The sequence below is a fragment of the Limulus polyphemus genome, unplaced genomic scaffold (assembly GCF_000517525.1).
Source record: "Limulus polyphemus unplaced genomic scaffold, Limulus_polyphemus-2.1.2 Scaffold268, whole genome shotgun sequence".
NCBI lineage: Eukaryota > Metazoa > Arthropoda > Merostomata > Xiphosura > Limulidae > Limulus > Limulus polyphemus.
In genome coordinates, this window is record NW_013665878.1 from 485,449 (window position 1) to 508,493 (window position 23,045).

Consider the following 23,045-nt stretch of genomic DNA (forward strand, 5'->3'; position numbering starts at 1 on the left):
TTTTTTTTTAAAAAAGTCAAATTTTCCTTGCTAAATACAAAGTCTTAAACACATTTTGTTTGAAAAACAAAATTATAACACTACAAAATCTGACAGTCTTCTAGCTTGCATTATCTATGAACACAATGCTGAGTGTGCAGAGATTTGGAAACTGTTTTAAAAAAGACCTCAATATAGTGCCAAACTGACACTATAGCTCTTTACTTAGCATGTCACACGGCCAGGACTAAGACAAGTGACATGAAAAATGTCATAAGCTCACAGTCTTTATTTTATTAAGATGGCTAAAAACTGTTAGAGTGTAAATCGTTTATTGTGGAGAATCAATACGTTCTCTCTGACGATTTATTTGTTATTTGTTTGTTTGTTTGTAATTAAGCACAAACCCGGATTCTAGCGTTGTAAGTCCGCAGACATACCGCTGTGCCACTGGGGGGCTTATTTGTTATCAATATAATGTTGTTGTTTTTTCATATTAAGCACAGTGCTAACGTAATTCAAGACTTTTTATTCACGTATCCAATAAATTTTAAAACATGTATTTATAATATTTTTATACAAGTAATATTTTTCTGACAACGGTTGACATATATTTACATAAAATGAAATTGCAGACAAAAAAACAACAACAGAATTTTCACTGTATCTCAATTTTCATTGTATCTCATAGAAAGTAGTGAGAAATAAATATCCAATTGACTTTCAGGCAGACTTAAGCTTAAATCGAATCTCAGAAAGAAACATTGAAATGTTACTGACGAAATAGTATCTCACGCAGAGCAGATGAATATTGGGAAGATATAAGCTTAGATTGAAACTTGGGGAGAGAAAAGTAATGAGATTTTACTAAATAGTATCTTACAAAAAGCAGTGATAAGTATCCAGTTGACTTTCAGGCAGATCTAAGATCAGTTGAAATTGTGGAAGAACATTATGAAAGGTTAGAAAATATGTAGTATCTCACACACTTTTAGGCAGATCTAAACTAGAGACTCTTGTTTAAGAATGTGATCAAGAGAACTTTAAGAACTATAACTGAATAGATTTTACGCATTTAACAAAATTATTTTTTTTTAAACCACAGTTCATGATGTATTCCGTGATATCCCTAACATTAACTGATGTACATGTATAGTTCACAGGTTGTACACTTTTAAAAAGAAGTATAGAACATACAACATATACTGGGGGATAAATTTTGGGTGACCATGTTCACATACTAATCAGTATAAAACATTTGAATATAACAAACCTAGTCCAACACATTCTTTTGTATTTAAAATTTATAACTCATTCTTAAAATGTTGTGAAAACCGGACATAAATTACAAAGTTTAGCGCCTTGTATTCATATATAGCCGTAAGGCAGTAGGTTCACAACAAGCTTAGTTTTTAGTAGAACAGGGAACAATCCTGCGTAAGTGGCTAACCACTCTATGATGCATGATAAAGAGAGTGGTTGCCAACGCTACGACCATCCAAATAAAAAAAAAATACTTAAAGATATCAATAATTATTCACAACTTTTCTGTTGCGTAAGTTGAAGTTGTCCTTCAAGAAAATGTGCTCTAAATTTAAGTGTTGATAAACTCCAGACATTCTGCGTACTCTGATACTGGATTAAAACGTAACGAAAGTGGTTCCATCTGGGCTCTCTACATAAGCCGTGGTCATCTAGGAATTGCATGGTTTGTGCCACGTCGACCTGCCAAACTATGTACTTCTAAGACCAACTCTTCCAAAACTTTGCATTTTGGAATCAGCCAAGAAAAAAAATCATCCCTAATATCTCGCATTACTTTTCACTTGAAACTTACAATATTCATTTTATTTAACTCATTTCAAAGACTGTGCCCTATATTGTATCAAAACAAGTAGATAAACTAGTAGTGAACATGGTCAGAAATGGGGGGCAAGAAAAAACTTTTGGAACGTGTCGTTGAATTATAACTGCATGTGTTAAAATGTAAACCAGAATTTATGTTCGAGTTTATAGCTGAGTATGGATAAAAGTAAAACGTGTTGAAATAAAAAGTAGAATTTATGTTTGAGTTCCAGCTGAGTATGGAAATGTAAAACAACTGACGAAATGTAAATCAAAACGTGTACTTGAGTTTGTTGAAACATAACGCAGAACTTGTACACAAATACGGTATACTCATTTGTTTGGGCTATAACAAGTAGTTTGGTAGAAACATTACTTACCATAAGATATTATGCATAGCGATATAATAGGTTCATGAGGCATACATTAAATAAAACAAAGTTTTAAAAAAATCATGAGTTACACAATGGTTTTACACAAAACACATTTCGAAAGATACCTTTTGAATACTTGGTGTTATAAGGCATCTCCACATGATAACAGAATTACTCTCCACAGATACTTAAGACTGTATGGAGCCTTAGCTTAGTATACAATAGGATTTGGTTTCTTGGCTCAAACTCGGTGCGATATATTAGAATGATATCTGTTTAAACACGTGGTGCTTTCCACCAGCTAAAAGCCAGTACATCTGTAGAACAAGATTCTGAGTGAAAATGCCCGGTAATGACCTAGATGTTTTTATTTACCAAACAACTACGGGTTTCGAGCGACAAACACGTGCAGAAGTGTGAAACTATTGAGTGTGGTCGCTGCAACCATTCCGGACATTCAGGTATAGAGGCAATTTGACAGCAGAGACAAAACCCTGTGAGACTCGTGGAAAAATATATTCTTACAGTTTCTCAGTGTATACAAATATACAGAAAGTTTACGATAGCCATAAATACGTATGTTCTACATAATATGCACGCACACGTGTGTTTGTGTGTGTGTTAAGACAGTAAGTTTTTATTTCAACGCATACTTGTTTCCCTAAAGCTTAATTGTAAAGATATACAGACAGATAGGTCCCCAGCTGCACACAGAAAATAGTTTGTGACCTGGCCATTGCTCTGCACGTTTTTGCAGGTTAAAAAAAAGCAACAGGCAAGTATGTTACAGTAGTCAATGTATAGAACTGACTTAAAAATTGCGTGAAAAGATTACTTTTCTATGTAAAACAGACAGCGAGCCCTAGCGCTAATTAATGGTATTAAGTGCAATATTGATGGTAATTTCGTTTAACTTATTTTTTGTGTAGCTCATACTGTATTACAGAACCAATTCACGTAGTCACAAACAATTTGGTGTATAAATAGTTTAAACAAATGTGTTTAAAACGCACATGATGTGTGGGTCCCAGGGTTGATTATTTTTGTCAGATCAAACTATCACGATCTAGCAAATGGTATTTCATTTTATCAGGTTTTGTCATATACCTCAACTATTGGCCTTATTAATAAATAACAAAGAACCTGTCTACACAAGGATTTCTCAAAATTTGGCACGGCCATTCATTAGGGGAGTACAAAATGTGGCGCTTGTGTCCCCAGAGTTTCGCGGTCAATTATTAGGGGAGTACGCAAAAGTGATCAAGAGAAAGAAAAAGTAAAATATCAACAGTAACAAAAATTATGGCATATGATAAGGATGAGAAAGTGCGAGAACTTTACCTGTCTGGAAAGAATTAATTGAACTGAAAGAGTCTAGAAATCACTGGCTTGTAAAATAAGCGTAAGTAATAATGATGGACCTCTCTTAGGATTCAAAACTGTAAGCTTTTCGAAAACACAGTTCAAAACTATCAATATTCTGTGAAGTCTTTGTCTCGAAACCTGCATGATAATACTCGTCACTTCAGTAAAAAAAAAAACGTATTATAAAACTGTACTTGCTAGAGCTACACCACAAATAATGTCACTAGAAATATATTATTTTTGATTATTTACTGTGGTTCCATTTTCTTGTTACACAGCAATTTAATGTCATTAGGAGCTGATTAAAGCAGTAACGGTGAAACAAATAGTTAACAGATCGTCACGCTTGTCACTATGCAGTATTTCTTCTATTTTGGAAAAAATAAAAATAAAACTGAGTATCTGCCGTAATACTATTTAAAGTCACGATACTTTACGTTTCTTCACTAACCCGATCCAACACACGAACAAGATATTCTATAGTTTGTAGTACAACAGGTCTGTCAGGAGGGAGGTTTCAGAGCTTCGGGCAACTTGTAATGAGCTCATTTGGAGCAGATCTACTCTTGATTTGTACAAGAACATCATTCTATGAACATCTTAAATTACCTTGTTAAAAAAGTTATTGTGATTGGTTATCATATCTGTAGAATGAATTAGTTCTACATTTACACACACACACGCCAGTTATATACAAATCAAATATCACACACAAAAAAGCAAAATGGATGAAAAGAGCTGACAAAAAGCATAGAGACAAACTCATACACCTGAAGTGGCTGGCAGGCGTTGTTATTGTTCAGAATGTCCTGATCTTCTTAGCTGCATTACTTCACGTGTTTTTTGAGTCATCATATTATGAAAAAAAAATAATATTTTCATGCGTCGTTATATGTAAGCTGAAAAAGAAGTAGCTTGAGAATAGCAATTAATAGCTTATTTATAGAATTGAAGCAAAAACTAAAGAGTAGAACAAGTTGTTTGGAAAGAAATAAACTACTTATATTGACAGATAAAAATAATAATAATTGCAGTTACATTAAGAGGGCCAGCCATATTTGAATAGAGAACCAACTGTAATAGGAGGATGTAGAACAATCACATTAGTATGTAAAGTACCATAAATACTGTGTAGAGCGTGGCGCAGTTATCAGCGTGCCGAATTGTGGATCTTCGGGTTTAATGTTCGCGTCCCACTACACACATACACACACACAAAATCATGCCTTACAGTTTGAGGCCATAGGTGCGTTATAAAAGTGACGGTCAAATTCCACTATTCGGACATATAAGAGTGGTCCAAGAACTGGCAGTGTGTGTGCTGACTTCTCTCTAGTCAGAATTAAGGACGGCTAACACAGATAGCCTTTGAATAGTTTAGAGTACGGGGAATACTTTGTGGTATCGCACTGATTCGAACATAGTTGTTTCATTACATTCCAATATGATTCATTTGTTGATAATGCGGTTCTCCCCCGTTAATACTAATTCTTTGCTGCGGTGCTGCTGACCGCATGCCTTTCCTCTGGTTAGTAGTTCAAAACTAGGGACGGCGGCAGATAGCCTTAGTAACTTTGCCATAAATACAAGTACAAGTAGCATATCGTTTTAAACTGGAACGACCTTACTGGAGTGAAAAGTACAATTAATACCAAAATTGTGAAAATCAGTCATGATAGAAGGAAGATATACTTTATATTAGCGAGAAAAATGTATATGTTATTAAATTTTCAATAATTGTAAACTAAAGTATATAAATATGTATTTTTAGAAAAAGAATAGCTGAACAAGCAAGGTGATTCCCACTACGGTTTGTTTTTTCTAAAGGTTAATTGACCATTACGGAATTTTAATTTCCAATACTGAAATTCTTTTAATTTTCATTTAGTTAATTGAATGATCATTAATACTCTAATTATCAGTAAGTAAGTAAGGCATATTTCAGTGCCATCAAACGAAGTGAGATGAAAAACAAAGAGTTATTATGCTCCTACTCTACCTATTGTGAGACACAAAATTTCAATCGATATTGCCTTTGATACACATTGGCCAGTGTCAATAATCAATGACGTCCAGCTTGATATTTGAGTCTGAATCAGTCTTGTTATAGCCACAGAGAAATGAGGAGTGTTTCTAACTGTAGGAGAAACCTGTTGCTGAACCTACCCATTCTATATACATTACTGTACTAGACACACCCTCTTAGGCTCGTGGAGTACAAATACATGGTGAGGTATCACAACACGTGGAGTTTCAGGTGTAAAAGTACGAAGAAAGAAAGCGCATCAAAGCACGTGCTAAGTTCATATGCAGGTGTTTAAAACCATTGCATCGAACAAGTCACTGCTGTCAACAACCAGCACAAATATAGCAGGACTTACCTTAGCACAACCTGTCAAGGCGGCGCAATGGATATTCAAGTAATATTAATGACTTCACTGTGTTAGGAAATATAGCAGAATTATCGTTTGTTTGCTTTTTACTTAACGGTTTAGAAAAAAAAAAAACGTTATAATTGCATGAATAAACAGATATTTCAAGATAAACTTGATTTATTCACAGGAACAGAGATCACTGTTTAATAATAAATACACACGTTCCTAATAACACACCTGCTGCGATAGCTCACTGTTTAATAATACTTCAGATTGATAAATAATAACAGTACACGTTATTAATAACACACCTGCTGCGATAATACACATTTCAGCAGACGACATAATATTAGCACGTCGCTAATGGCACATGTGGTAATAAGTATTGCTAGAATGTGAACATTACCAATATCAAATAAACTAAACTATTTTTTAACCATTGTTCGCTATACATTCTGTTGAGCACATCGAAACCAATGATCACTGCAATCATCTCAGCCTTATCGATAGCAAGCAGCGAAAAAAAATAGTGTTGGTAATAACATTTCGGAAAAACAAGATTTACATTAACATAATAGGCCGAACGTATCTCAGTGATTAACGTGCTGGACTGTGGACTTTCGGATCCATGGTTCTCGTCTCTTTACAAAAAAAAAGCACTCCGCATTTTGGGGTTGTGGGTACCTTTTAAGGGTGATTGTCAAACCACACATTTCTACCAGACAAGAGTAATCCAAGAGTTGGCGGTGGGTGATCTTCATTAGTTGCTTTTCTTCTAGTCTATCAGTTCAAAATTAGGGACTGCAAGTGCAGATGGCCCTTGATAAGCTTTGCGCGAATAGCTGAAAACAAGTAAACAAAACATCAAAATCAAACTTGAAAAAGTTACATATCTTTAAAATATAATCTGTTTATCTGAACATTTTGAACCTAGAAATATGAGAGACAACCACCAATTGACAAATCATATAACAAGAACGTGAAATTTAGGATTTACTCTATTTCGACAACTGAAGGTTACACGAGAGACAACCACTAATTGACAAATCATATAACCAGAACGTGAAATTTAGGATTTACTCTATTTCGACAACTGAAGGTTACGTAAGTCCTGTATAAACTCGCGAATTCCCACTTATGAATTACGTTTAAAGTTACCCGATTTTAATTATTTTTTACCTAATCAGTCAGTGAAGCAACAAGATCGTGTGTGAAGAGTTATGAAAAATTTAGATGCAAAATCCTTAAAACGTAGAGTTTTCCAAGTCACATTAAATATACGCTATACCGTTTGTATTCTTAGAGCACGGGAACATAGCCCGATCAGGACACGAGCTGGTATCCCATTTGACGGAGTATTAGACGCTGTTACTTTAGAATCTGTTTTAAATCTTACTCAAGTCCAACTATAAACACTGAACACAAGATGGCCGTGGCACTACATGTGTACTGTATACTTTTAATTTAAGTGTAGTTTTTATTTACTTACACTTACTTCTTTTGAAATACTATAATTACGTACAGTAGGCGGTATCAGATCCTTAAACAAGCATATATATACACCTTTCTTATCATAACTGACTTAAATAAGGAATATACTCGATATAACCTGGGTTTAATTTAATGGGTTTTCATCCTTTTTGATTTAACATATTTCATATTTAATGCAAGTCTCATTTAACTAAGCCTAACTTATTGCAGAACTTCTTTTTTTTTACTGTAAACATTACTAAGTCAATAATTATTTACATTTTCAGCTTAAAATCTTATATGGGCAGGCCTATTATGGACATTTATTAGAGCTTTTGTTTAACGTTTCACACAAAAAAAATTAACATGCGCCTACTTGTGAAAGTTAAGTTTTATAAAATTCCTCTTAAGAGAAGTAAAATCCGAACAAAGAGGGAGAAAAAAAGAGCATTATTTATGATACGTGTTTTAGAAACATGGATTGATAGGTTGAAATCTCTTCTGATCCATTGCAGTTAATGAAGTTAAAAACCAACGAAGAAAATGTATTATTGTTCTTAAGCACTTGGTTAATAAATTAAAATGTCAAAAAGTAACAGTTAAACAAATACGAGTTGCTCAGGCGAATGGAAAGTTGCACATAGCTTTTCTCTCTCCTCTTCCGTACAAAGATTTCAGTGAAGTACTTTAATCTATTACATCTCTTCCGTACGAAGAGTTCAGTGAAGCACTTTAATCTATTACACCTCTTCCGTACAAAGATTTCAGTGAGGTACTTTAATCTATTACATCTCTTTCGTACGAAGATTTCAATTTCAGTGAAGTACTTTAATCTGTTACACCTCTTCCGTACGAAGATTTCCATGGACTGCTTTAGTCTGTTTCTCCTCTCCCGTACGGATATTTACGTCGTGAAGTACTTTAATCTACTGTTCCTTTCTAACACGAATTGTTCTAGTCTATTATGTAGAATTATGTGAAGTGCTCTAGTCTATTGCTCCTCTTCCTTACGTAGAATTATGTGAAGTGCTCTAGTCTATTGCCCCTCTCCCTTACGTAGAATTACGGGAAGTGCTCTCTAGTATATTGCTCTTCTTCCTTACGTGGAATTATGTGAAGTGCTCTAGTCTATTGCCCCTCTCCCTTACGTAGAATTACGTGAAGTGCTCTAGTATATTGCTCCTCTTCCTTACGTAGAATTATGTGAAGTGCTCTAATCTATTGCCCCTCTCCCTTACGTAGAATTATGTGAAGTGCTATAATCCATTGCCCCTCTCCCTTACGTAGAATTACGTGAAGTGCTCTAATATGTTGCTCCTCTCCCTTACGTAGAATTATGTGAAGTGCTCTAATCTATTGCCCCTCTCCCTTACGTAGAATTATGTGAAGTGCTCTAATCTATTGCCCCTCTCCCATACGTAGAATTATGTGAAGTACTTTAATCTATTGCACCTTATACGTACCAAGATTTTCGTGAAATGCTTTAGTCTACTGATCTTCTCACATACAAAGTTTTCAATTCCGCATGAGTTTTAATGAGATCAACGTGTTTCATACGCATTCTCTAAATACACAACTTCACAAGAAATACACGCACTTTCAAGAGATGCCAAATGTTTCACAATAAACCAGTCATAGGATTTTGTTTCTTAAATTATTAGGTTTATATGGGTTTAAGAAACAATGTGATGCAATATCTACAAACCTGCAAACCGTGATCTGGTTATTCACGTTGATTACCAGATCACGTATATAGTTGCACGGTTTACACCCTTCACGTTGAGGGTGTAAACCGTGCAACTATATACGTGATCTGGTAATCAACGTGAAGGGTGTAAACCGTGCAACTATATACGTGATCTGGTAATCAACGTGAAGGGTGTACTCCATGCTACTGTATACGTGATCTGGTAATCAACGTGAAGGTTGTACTCCATGCTGCTGTATACGTGATCTAGTAATCAATGTGAAGGGTGTAAACGGTGCTACTGTATACAGTCCTCTGGTAATCAACAAATCAAGGTGAAGATTATAAACCATGCAACTGCACATTGTTGTTGTTTTCTTAGTGCAAAGCTACAATATGGGCTGTCTGCACTTTAGTCATCGCGGGGAATCAAACCCAGAATTTTAGCATTGTAAGCCCTTAAAGTTACCACTGACCTACCGAGGGACACTGCACATAGTAATTGTTAATCAACGTTAAGGTAATAAAACCACGAAACAACACATTGTGCTCTTGTGATTTGATCCAGTAGTTGTAAACCGTGCTACTATATACGTGATCTGCTAATCAACCTAATACGGTATGATCAGGCAATGGATTTAAAAGTAGTAAAACCATGCTACTGTATACAATTCTCTTATGATTTGATCCGATGGTTGTAAGACATGCTAGTATATTCACTTTATTTTAATTACACAAAAGGAAAGTTATCATTATCATTTTACACTTCTCCTAGTCTATCTGGTTAATATCTACGAAATAGTGCACAGTTTTTGAATTTGCCTCTGTGTGCGTGTGTGGAATGAATGAAAATTGGTTTGCGTGCTGAAAGAGATATAACAACTCGGAACAAATGAAGCTATATCAAGATATCGAATAAAATTCTTTTTCTTGAACTCGTGAAAATAAATCTTAATAGTGACTATGACGAGTCAATAAAATAATAAACTGTTGTAAGCTATATTTTCATTGTTTTAATTTAGATATTTGTTATTATAAAAGCAGTCTTAGAATAACTAGAATGTTCATAAATGTTAATGATCAAGAGAATTTGCGAAATATCTAGAAACAAGTCTACATAATAAATACGAGAATCAGTGAAACACTAAGTTCAGTTTTCAGCTATCAGAGTACCAATAAAAGTGAAGTATTCAGATCAGCATTAGTTATCGCTTATATTCAGTTATTCGATCGATTAGCCGTAAAACTCTATAATTACGTTTATTTGTGTGTTAGTCGTAGTACCATCAGAGAGTAAATTTCTGATGAAAGTGCAAACGTTATTGGTGAACTGAAGTAAATGATTATGATGGGAGAATTAAACTAATTTATTATATTTACGTGAACTGGACTTCGCATTATTTTCACCAAATAATCTACAAGAACCGGCCCAACGAAAGAAAACGTTGCAGCAATACCTTAAAACAGTTAATATTAACTTCCGATCAGACCGAGATAATGACTATAGCTAATTAAACATGTTGTTCTTATTATTTTACTTTCGTTTTTTTTTTCGTATGTTTTATAAAGATTAGAATGTATTGTTTCGTCGGTTGGGTACCCTCGCTCTTAACGATATTTTCAGCTGTATATCCCATAATATCGCTCAAGGTTCGGTTGGACATTTGTCAGCAGTGAAATTGTGGATGCACACCCTCATACATTTCTTCGACACCCTATTGTAATCTGGTGTTTAAATGTTATAATTTCATACAAACTCACCCTGCTGTCACATGTCTTTAACAGCCAATATTGCCCTATTCCGATACCGTAATTTCCCCAATAATTTTTCAGCTTCTGCTTGTTTAAAACTGCATATTAATTAAAGTAAACTAAGCTTGTAGACTTTTAACACACACACACGTTTATTTGCAGAATATTCTTCACTTATGAAAATCAAGCAGTCTTGAATACGTTTATCATATAAACTGCAAATTAAAACACAGTTTTCACATGGATATGCATTTGGAAACTGTTCTGTCTGTAAATTCAGTGTCTTGTTAAGCTTCACATTTACACTGAGTATGGCTACTGAGAAATATGAATATTTAACGTACGTGTCCTAGTCTATGGAAATATGGAGGCTTTATGGGTCATCATAAACACTGTGTTCCTCACGTCACTGTAGCCACACACACACACAACTGATGATTGAAAGATTTAGTTATGTGATCTTACCAAACGTTTTCTACGAGAACTATTTATACGGTTTAACTCATTAACGATATTAACTCCCAGTTTACAGACCTGTTCGTGTTTATTCACTACCGGTGGAATCCATATATCGCATGATTTGAGTAGTTTCTATGCTTTGGCCTATTACATCACTCAACGTAAAAAAGTGACCAAAAAATTTGAGTGAAATTTCGCATTTTCTATGTAAAATACATAGATATCCCTGTCGGATTAACTGTCGGTATTTTTTGTTAATTATTTTACGCGTGACTTGTATGTTGTTAGGGGCTCTGTAACCAACAAAGTCGTGGACACACAAGCAATGTGGTGCACAAATAGCTTAGAAATATGTGTTTACAAAGCCGATGGTTTCCTTATAAACGCCACGGATTATTGAAAGATTTAATAAAATAGTATAGTCAAAAGAAGACTTACGCCAAGTTTTTATATGGTTGAAAAAGTCTGATAACACGATGTTTTACCTAAAATGTATCAAATTCAAAAGAAAATGTTACAAGTTATCAAGAAGTAAATGCTGTAATTATAACCATTGTTATTTTTTATATTATTTTCCTGTTTCGATTGTTTGTTAACAACACCCTTCGCCAACTCTTGGGCTACCCTTGTTTGTTCGAATAATGGGACTTAATCGTTATCCTTATGACATACTCACGGCCCCAAAATACATAGCGCGTTTTGGCAGTAATGTCGCGCAAACCATAAATCTTCTGACGAAAGATAGGGTACGCTGACCATTAGATCATGCTCTGCCCTGATCTGAAGAGAGCTAAGACACGGGTGATATAAATATTGTTTATTTTCATTCTGAGACACATGCAGTAATGTTATTTGAAGGAGCATCAAATGTAACTCAATATTTTTCTTTTAAACGATCACGTATAAAACAAAGTATGTTACGTGACGAGCTTACTTACACTGTAAGAGAGGCTTTCACGTGTTGGAACTATGTGTGTTAATCACAGATTGGAGATTATATATGAAATCATCAGCATTATCATTATAATTATAGGAAGGTTTCCGGGATTGTAGACCCAGGGTGCTTGGAAATTACAGAATTTCCCTCCACCGAGCTCGTAGTTTGTAAGTTATACGCAAAGTGTTTCGTATAGAGAGAGAGAGAGAGAGAAGAAAAAACGAGGTTTTAACATTTTCATCTCTAAAGAATTTTGTCTCCGTTTCACTTAATATGGCGTGTAGGGGTAGTAGGAGACGACCACGACCACTTCGTCATTATCGCGAGGTAGTTATAAAGTTTTGCACCTGCTTCAAGTGAGGTGTAGCTCAGAAGCACAGTAGCAATGTTGTGCCACCTGGCGACGATAGTTTTCTTTAATCGTGCTCTGCATGTTATAACGATTGTACTATGTGAATTTCCACTCGATCTGCGCTGTTATTTCTCAGCTAACCCCCACTAAACCGGGTGCAAAGCTTTGCGTTAATGACGTACTTGAGTGATTGGCACTTACTATTACTCCATGCCAATACTAAGTGAAACGGAGAAGAGAAAATTCTTTATATATTCGTAACGAAAAATCAAAACCCAATTTCCACATTTAACAACTAAACCGAATGGAAACGGCAAGCTTAGGTGCTCGCCAAAAGAAATATTCTCTTAACTCCAAAAAACACTTTATTTAATCTGATATCGAACTTGAGTTAATACAGAAACTAAACGGAGTTATTTTCTACCGACCGACGACTCTTCGTTCATTAGATTTACGTAGCAGAATCACGCTCATCCAGTGAGAAAAGGAGGCCGCGAAAATTTCCTCAGCTCCCTGGAGAAGGGAAAAAATTGGTACTGAATATTTTAAAATTAAAAAAGAAAAACAATTAAAATCACCTCATTCAGTCGCTTTGCCTAAACTGTTGTGTAGTTTTTTACAATACTAGTCACCGTCATAAAGATGGAACAATCATATAGAAAGTTGATTGAAAAGGTTTCTGCGTTCCACCAACTGACCAAGCCAAGACTGACGGGTCTGGAAACATTGGTAATAAATAGTAAGTCGCGTAGCTCGTGGGGTACAGACGTTATCTTCAGCTAATAATGATACACAATAAAAAAAGTTGTATGAAACGTTTTCAAGTCAAAACAAATAAGTGGTTATAAAAATGAAGTAATAGATAATCAATGGGAAAAAAAGTTTATTTTAAATAAAACAATTCTAATTTCTGAAAGCTGTTAACCTGTATAAAAATCAAAACTAGGTAATGGTTATCAAACTTTTAATCAGTGATTATGTCCCATTATGAACTTTTAACATTGAGACATTGTCCTCTTGGGCTAAGGTGTGTGTGGGGATGTTGTCCTCTCGGGCTAATGCGTGTGTGGGGATGTTGTCCTCTCGGGCTAATATGTGTGTGGGGATAATGGTCCGTGGATAGAATTATAGCTCGCACTTTGAAACTATAATTCGTCACTTCGCCAGCCGGACGGCTAGGAAAGCAAACTTTTAATTGACACATTAATTAATTTAATGTTTGTGTTGATGACCTAATGTGAGCAACGGAACTAGCAATAATACATACAGATTAATTTACCGGTCACAGCGAAGTTTTTATAGATATATTAATGTGTGGATTGTTTACAACGTTACCTATTTTCTACCATGGATGGTTGGTTGTGCATAAAAAAAAGTCGTAAGGTTAAGTATATACGATACTTATAGGTCTTCCACCATTTTGTTTTGTTGCTTTTAACGATGTTAATTTACATAAAATGTAATGATACTTAAGACAGAGATATTCACCTGAAAATCTGGTGCATGTTTGTTTATTCTATTTTTCATTAATAAAAATAAACAACAAAATCCAGAGAAATAAAAAAATACTAAAATAACAGCTGATAATGAAGAAAATATACTAAAGTTTGTTGAAGGTACTGCACATTTTAAAATCAGATTACCATACTTAAAGACGTGGTTGTTGTTATTCTGGACCAGTCTATACTGTACTACATTCGTCTGCATTGTAGTACACTACTTTGAAGAATAGTAGTATAATACAATGTAAGGTGACTTTGAAGAATAGTAGTATAATACAATGTAAGGTGACTTTGAAGAATAGTAGTATAATACAATGTAAGGTGACTTTGAAGAATAGTAGTATAATACAATGTAAGGTGACTTTGAAGAATAGTAGTATAATACACTGTAATGTGACTTTGAAGAATAGTAGTATAATACAATGTAAGGTGACATTGAAGAATAGTAGTATAATACAATGTAAGGTGACTTTGAAGAATAGTAGTATAATACAATGTAAGATGACTTTGAAGAATAGTAGTATAATACAATGTAAGGTGACTTTGAAGAATAGTAGTATAATACAATGTAAGGTGACTTTGAAGAATAGTAGTATAATATAATGTAAGATGACTTTGAAGAATAGTAGTATAATACAATGTAAAGTAACAGTGAAGAATAGTAGTATAATACAATGTAAGGTGACTTTGAAGAATAATAGTATAATACAATGTAAGGTGACTTTGAAGAATAGTAGTATAATACAATGTAAGGTAACATTGAAGAATAGTAGTATAATACACTGTAAGGTAACATTGAAGAATAGTAGTATAATACACTGTAAGGTGACATTGAAGAATAGTAGTATAATACACTGTAAGGTGACATTGAAGAATAGTAGTATAATACAATGTAAGGTAACATTGAAGAATAGGAGTATAATACACTGTAAGGTGACTTTGAAGAATAGTAGTATAATATAATGTAAGGTGACATTGAAGAATAGTAGTATAATATAATGTAAGGTGACATTGAAGAATAGTAGTATAATACAATGTAAGGTGACTTTGAAGAATAGTAGTATAATATAATGTAAGGTGACTTTGAAGAATAGTAGTATAATATAATGTAAGGTGACTTTGAAGAAGAGTAGTATAATATAATGTAAGGTGACTTTGAAGAATAGTAGTATAATATAATGTAAGGTGCTACATCTGGGTATATGCTGTAGTGCAGCTTCCTACAATCTATATAAATATAATAGTACTGTCTGTTGTATGTCTATAAATATAATAGTACTGTCTGTTGTATGTCTATAAATATAATAGTACTGTCTGTTGTATGTATCTATATAAATATAATAGTACTTTCTGTTGTATGTATGTATATAAATATAACAGTACTGTCTGTTGTATGTATGTATATAAATATAATAGTACTTTCTGTTGTATGTATCTATATAAATATAATAGTACTATCTGTTGTATGTATCTATATAAATATAATAGTACTATCTGTTGTATGTCCATGTAACTACTTCGCAGGGTGTGGATGGATCTTCACCAAAACTGATATGGAGGTTCATTACGTCCATGCGGGGCGGGGGTATATACAAATTTTCAGTTTTGCGGTTTTTATGGGCGTTTTTTAACCACTACGTCGCCCTTTAGATGGATCTTTACCAAATCTGGTATGGAGGTTCATTGGATCTATGGGGAGATACATGCAAATTTGTGGTTTTACATTTTGTGTTTTGCAGTTTTTATGGTCGGTTTTGCGTTTTTTTTTTGCAATTACATATAAGGGAAGCAGCTTTTCATGTTCTAAGATAACCATTCATTATTCACGAATTTACATAACTTCCGTCCCGGGGGACGGGTACTCCAGCTAGTATAGTAATATCCTACTTCTTTGGATTTGAGTCATATAACACATTCTACAATTACTAAACACTCTATAATAACATATAATTACTAACACACTGAAATTGTTTCAAAAAACGAGCCAACCAGTATGCTTATCAAAACGTTTAGGACACGCGTTTTTAATGAAGGTTTTTCTCAGTGTGTAAATTAGATTTCTACGTACAGACTATCAACTCTGCAAAGTGAGGGCTCTCAATTTTTATATTTTATTTATCCTTATAAGCATTACTGAATACAGTTCTGTTTTTGCATTATGCTTATTACTCTTTTTTTGTTGTTGTTGTTGTTGTTGCTGTTCCGACGTGTTTATAGTGCAGTTTTGTTTTTAAACTAAAAAACAAAAACGATCAGAGGGATTTGAATATCTTGCGGTCAACAAGATATTCGTGCTAGAAACCAGTGGCCACAGTTAGGCTCTATAGTATGAATAATATCTGGAGGTGATGATATTGTCGATCCCGATCGTCAAAGAAAACACAAATAAAACCAGTTTCGATTGTGAATGGTGCTGTAGAACCCTATGATCTGAATACACATTCAATCACAATTATATTTCAAGACAGTAGGCTGCTAGGCTACAGTATTATAAACACACTGCAAGATGGTTTCTGTAATCGTAATACAATAAGTATCGTAATAGATCGTGTTGTAACTGTATGGTTCCATCTATTGTTGTTATCACTGAAGCTGCATTTCCTGAGATCATATCAAGTGACCGCAAGGTCCACATGTCCTGATACTGTTCCACGATTGGCTGGTGAGTATACTACGAAGTGGATGTATGTAGGACCGTGTATAACGGTTTAATTTTCTATTGTTTGGGAAGAAAGGTGGAAATTGATTCAGACAGGGTGGGGCAGATATCAGTCATTCCCTGAGGCCCATGAAAACCCTCGGCGTCCCTGAACAGAATAAAGATTGTACATTTTATTTCATATATGATTTCCACTCTATGATCAACACATATAATTCCAGCACGTGAAACCCTCTCATACGGTATAGATAAGCTTGGTACGCAACATGTTTTGTTTTATATGGGATTGTTTATAAGCAAAATATTGCTTTACATTTCTTCTTCTTGTAAACAACAATATTTTATTCTGGGTCACAAGCAGTGAACAACATTTATATTATCTCTGTTTAGTTCTCTTCATATTAAGCCAGGACATGGCCTTGTGGTTAGGGGCTCTCTCTATGAATCCCAAGATTCACGGTTAGCGGCCCGTTGCCGCCAAAACGCGCTGCATACTTTAAAACTTGTTACCAAAGTGAAAGTCGGAACCCACTATTCGATCAAGAGTTGACGGTTGGCGCTGCCTTTAATCTATGAGTACAAAATCAGAGCTGTCTAAAATATTAGAAATAGATGAAAATTTTCACTTAACAGCAACAAATACAATAGATTGCTTATTACATGTTACAACCTTATTATATCAAATAGTTCCCAAGATGGTGCCCACAAACGTACACGGGACTACATAGTAGAGTATGTTTGTTGTTAATTATTATGGAACGGATAAAAAGTATATAGTTATTTAAAAACCCGACCCGGCATGGCCAGATGGTTAGGGCGCTTGACTGGCAATATGAGGGCTGCGGGTTCAAATCCCCATCCCACCAAACGTGCTCGCCTATTCAATCGTGGGGGTATTATAATGTGACGGTCAATCTCACTATTCGTTGGTAAAAGAGTAACCCAAGAGTTGGCGGTTGGTGGTGATGACTAACTGCCTTCCCTCTAGTGTTTCACTGCTAAATTAGAGACGACTAGCGCAGATAGTTTTCGTGTAGCTTTGCGCGAAATTAACAACAAAAAAAAACAACAGTATATATCAGGTTGTGTGGCGAAAAATTACAATTTTTCTTCGTCATATTCCTTTGTTCCCAAAAAAAACATCAGTCTCGTGTTTTCCATAACATATTTTGTGGGAATTGCCTCATCTTCGAGTGCGATATGCATTTTTAGCACACCAGATGCGGCTTAAACCCGGACTGAAGTCCGTACACTTTCCAGGGTTACACAGGCCCCGGCATAGCGTTCAACATCTCTCTCCACCAACACAAGTGCAACTTCGCTAAGCCTACGATAATGTGAAAGTCTCGAACCTCCCAGGATTTAACCATAAGAGGGTTTTCCCCTGGCACAATGGATGTTACTCCAGGGCTGCAGTTCATATGGTGCGTATAGCCACCAAAGATAAACGTTGGCTCTAAAAAATCCGAAGGTCTCAACAGCCGAATGACTAGTATCATCGGATCATTGTTTCAATCGCGTAGGGTCGGGAAAAGCCCCCTGGATGTTGCCAGCAACAATCTAGACTACCAACGTTAAAGGTAAAAGAGTGCACTTCTTTTAATGTGGTGCGATCTTTCATCATGCCTTTTCACTTTTCATCTCCGAAGTTTGAAAGACCAGACCTCCGCGTGGTACAAAACGTTGAAACTTATCACAGTTTTATGTCTCCATAAACCGATTATTCCTTGCAAAGAACGCTTTTGTATTTACAGACCATCGTTGGTCAATATCTCGATCTCAACTTTGGATCATATTACCACAATCACGCTGTATAGAACTCGTCTTTCTCTATTGTTTTCGACAGATAATATGTTCACAATTACACTGAATATGGCAGGAACAGTTTGTTTGATTTATTATCACATATTTTCATTGAACTTACTCATAACTTCTTAGAATTATTAATATAGTTTTCTCCCGTTGACGCTGGTGTTGTCTGATCTGCTCCGGGAACAATAAGACTAGCTTGTTGATGCGTTAGTTCCTCTGAATGATAGTAGAGTTAATTCAAGTACAAAAATAAATATATAATTGGTGTTAAACGTAAATAATATTGTGGTTTTTTTTATCCATAATGCACCCCAGTGGCACAGCGGTATGTCTGCGGACTTACAACGCTTAACTGCAAACAAACCTTACCATAATTCCGATTTGTAAATGACTTAAATAAAATTAATAATAACTAAAATGTACTTACTTGATTTAGTTCACACCATAACAGTTGTTGTTTATGCAATTGATGATATAAATAGGCTTAGACCACTACTATGTCTGTCATATCCTAACTGGCCTAGAAACGGACAAAAGGCCTCGTAGGTACTGGAAATGACGAATAGAGTGTAGTTAACATTTTCTATTCTTCTTTGCTTTCATTTATAAGTTTTTAGAATTATTCGCAATTGTATAAATACATTTTCATCCCATTGTTTAATTACACAGTTAGCCATTTTAGGCCTTTCCTTATATCTGTCCTTCACTTATATACTTTATAACAATGTTTTTTGTTGTTGTTGTTTCTTTGTCTTTAAAGTGCTAGTAAAATACGGGCTTTGTTTAACTCTACCACTAACGCTGTTACTGAATTCTGATGTCAAACTGCCCAATATCAAACTGTTAGTGGTAGAGTTAAACAAAGCCCGTATTTTACTAGCACTTTAAAGACAAAGAAACAACAACAACAAAAAACATTGTTGCTGTTACTGAATTCTGATGTCAAACTGCCCAATATCAAACTTCTCTGATAAATGCAACAAATATTGGTACCAAATTACTCAGTCTAAAATTGTTCCTGCAGCACACGGGTACAAAAGTTGGTATCAAATTATACAGGTTAAATAGTTTCGAACAGAGTAATTCGATACCAATGTTTGTTTTGTTCATCAGGAACAGCTGTAAACTGGGTATTTTAATAACAATGTTTGTTTTGTTCATCAGGAACAGCTGTAAACTGGGTATTTTAATAACAATGTTTGTTTCGTTTATCAGAGATAGTTTCGAACAGAGTAATTCGATACCAATGTTTGTTTCGAGTACCAGGAACAGTTTAGAACCAAGTTGTTTGATATCAACATTTGTCATGTGTTCGAGGGACAGTTTTGAACTTAGGGGCTTTGTATCAAGCATCAGGGACAGTTTTGAACTGAGTAATTTGATACCAACATGTTTTATGCATCAGGACAATTTTAAGCGAAAAAGTTTGATACTAAAATTTGTCTCAAGTATCTGAAACAGTTTCGAACTAAGTAATTTGATAGTAAAATTTGTCTCGGATGCTAAGGACAGTTTTAAGTTAAGTAGTTTAATAAACTTTTGTCTAATGCATCAAGAACAGTTTGAACTGATTATTGTAATGTCAACACTATCTCTAGGATATAAAGGAGAATGTCAGCTATAATTTATATTATCAAATTTTGATTTTCAATTACATGTAATTTTGTAGTAGGAAAAGCAAAATTTTGCCAGGTAGACATTGATTCCTTAAATATTTTTTACATATATTTGGCAATAATAATATGTATAAAGTGGAAAAATGTTTAAGTGAAACATGTTTGAGTTATGTAAAATTCAGTGCAGGAAGTATATACTCGTAGATGTTTTAAGCCTCTTCAGTTTGCCCGTACGTTACCATGGGAACCGCTTGTCATATACAGTCAGGATATAGCTTTCCCAATAGGCAGTAAGTACTACACGTGTGTATGAGCCAAACCTTTCATGGCACGCCTCTTTCGACTGGTCTGAGCTGAGAGAAAAAAAATACAACTAATACTATATCATATATATATATATATATGTGTGTGTGTGTGTGTGTGTGTCCGTATAGGGATTATAGCCCCGTTTTAATCTTTTCTGAGTTTCCAAGGGACCAATATAGCTATAGCAGCGCATAAAATGACATTTTCTCATATGCTATAAGTCTAACTGGTCTGGATTTCCTGGTTATAAAAATAACACAGCTAAAAAAGTAAACTTTATGTTTTTACTTTCAAGACATGATGTAAGACTTAGTGTGTATATTTTTATGATACCGCTTGATATCATGTAAAAAAATAAGGCTCTTTCCCCCAGAAACAATTCTGTAAACACATATAAAAAGATATAGTTTGAGAAAAGAAACATCTGCTCGCCTAAAAAATTAGCTTCTCTCGGTAATAGTTGTGTATGATGTACAAAGAGCTCAGACTTTTCATTTCTTTAAATCCACAGTAGAAAGAGACTATTTTAATACGTTGCATTATTTCTCAAGTTTCGCCGTACAAAGAGTCTCACAATAGACAACGACAATCTAGAAATAGTCGTACCCAACCCTCGCTGGAATCTGTTTACACGGAAATGCTGACAATGAATGTCTGTTTGTGATGAAATTTAAAGTTGTAATTTATCTAGTTGTTACTGGCAAAACTATATTTGAGAGAATACTAAGTTCATCCCACGTAACAGCTAACCGAACTCCATTTGAAATATTAATTAAATCTCCCACAAAATTTTAGCTCGTGCTATAGATTTTTTATTTGATAACGGACTTAAAGTAAATATTTCAATAGTACCTTCTTAATAATTGTTCTACATTCTTACATAAATATCGCCCTCTAGTGACAACAACTGTTACTTTACGTGTACGTTACTTAAGTTGATCACAGTTCAGATAATTAGATACTGATTTACGCATTCCGTCAATGGACTCGGATTAAGTAATACAAGTTTATATATATATATATATATATAAGTTAGCGTCATAAACCAAGGCAGCTAGAAAGATTTGTTTTTTGCTTGTAATTAAGCACAAAGCTACACAATGGGCTATCTGTGCTCTGCCCACCACGGGTATCGAAACCCGGATTCTAGCGTTGTAAGTCTGCAGACATACGGCTGTGCCACTGGGGGGGGGGGCATCTAGAAAGAGAGAAAAATTGTATAAATTAGAAAAAAATATATTGGTTGAAGTTATAGCTATTTATATAACCTATGTATTATTTTTTTTTTCTGTGTTCTTTTCTTTTAGACCGAGTGACCAACAGTTCACATTGTAGTTCTTGGACTAAGATACCCGACCGCCGCCATTATGACGTGGACGGAATGGGTTCCTACTTCATAGGTAAGTTTTCTTTGACTTCATATGGCTTAAACTTCCTGAAAATATGGGCACATGTCAACGATCTGATTTGTAAAACAAAAATATTCGTGTGCTATAATTAAGACAAAAGAAATGTAGTTTCTACTAGTTATTTTACGCTGTATGTGCACAACTGTATCACGCAAAAGAAGAATATTCAACCAACTCGTACAGCTCAATACACACCTGGCTGAGACAAACTGTAGCTGTCGAGACAAGTGCAGATGCTTTAAATTGTGGTGCCACGAGCTCCGACGTGTTCATAGACACGCACACAAGAAACTCGCCTATCGTGAAATTGTGAATCTAATGCTAAGATGTTATGCACAATGTGTAACTCGTTTTAGCCACGAGTTAAGAGGCGCAAGTATACTCATGCAAGTAAGATTCTGGCCTATCGTGAGTGAGTAGATCTAACACGTTATAACATACAACATAAATAAAACAAAAACCGTAGCATTTTTGTGACATGGCAGGTGGATCTCGTTTCTTCTTCAAAGTAAAGGCACTGAAGAAACCAGATCCACCTGTCGAAAGCGTTAGGATTTTATCGAAGTTTTTTTTATGGTTATTTTCTACACTTTTGTCCTAAATGCTTTTTTTTTCTTTTCTTTTTACTGTCATGGAAATGTCACATAAAATATTCGGGGCTGAACCCCACAACCACTGAAGCGCAGATCCTCTGCTTCACTTGATTTGGCGTTATAGAAGTGACTTCTAATAAACAGATTGGTACAATGAACTAAACCTGGACCAATAGGATGTGACTGCTTCAAATACTGCCATTTTTATGTAAATTCAGTTTACCTTCGACGTAATGTTGCTAAATATGCATAATGTGTCTCCTAATGACGTAATTAAAGTTTTCAGAAAATAAAATACTTTATACACAGACACGCAACACTTGAATAAAGGTTAACGCCCTAGGAAATAAAAATAACCCACTGATAATGACATAGACAAAAGAAAAACACCAAACATACTTAATCCACAATTTCTAATTACGCTCGGTTAGGCCTAATGCTGAAAACAATTATGTATTTTTTTTATTTTTTCAGGTGCACCTTTTTAAGAAACACTATCCTTCACTAGGATACGAAAGTAAAATTTAAAATATTCTAAATTTTCCTACATAGA

The 23,045-nt window shown here is 34.7% G+C and overlaps 1 protein-coding gene across 1 annotated transcript in view; it reads left to right on the top strand.

Annotated features, from left to right (window-relative positions):
* LOC106456891 (homeobox protein OTX2-like) overlaps window positions 1–23,045 on the top strand; it is a 45,996-nt gene that overhangs the window by 14,047 nt on the left and 8,904 nt on the right. Inside the window, exon 2 of the mRNA XM_022382679.1 lies at window positions 21,798–21,890. Coding sequence (XP_022238387.1) covers window positions 21,798–21,890 — 93 coding nt within the window. The remainder of the gene's footprint in view (window positions 1–21,797; window positions 21,891–23,045) is intronic.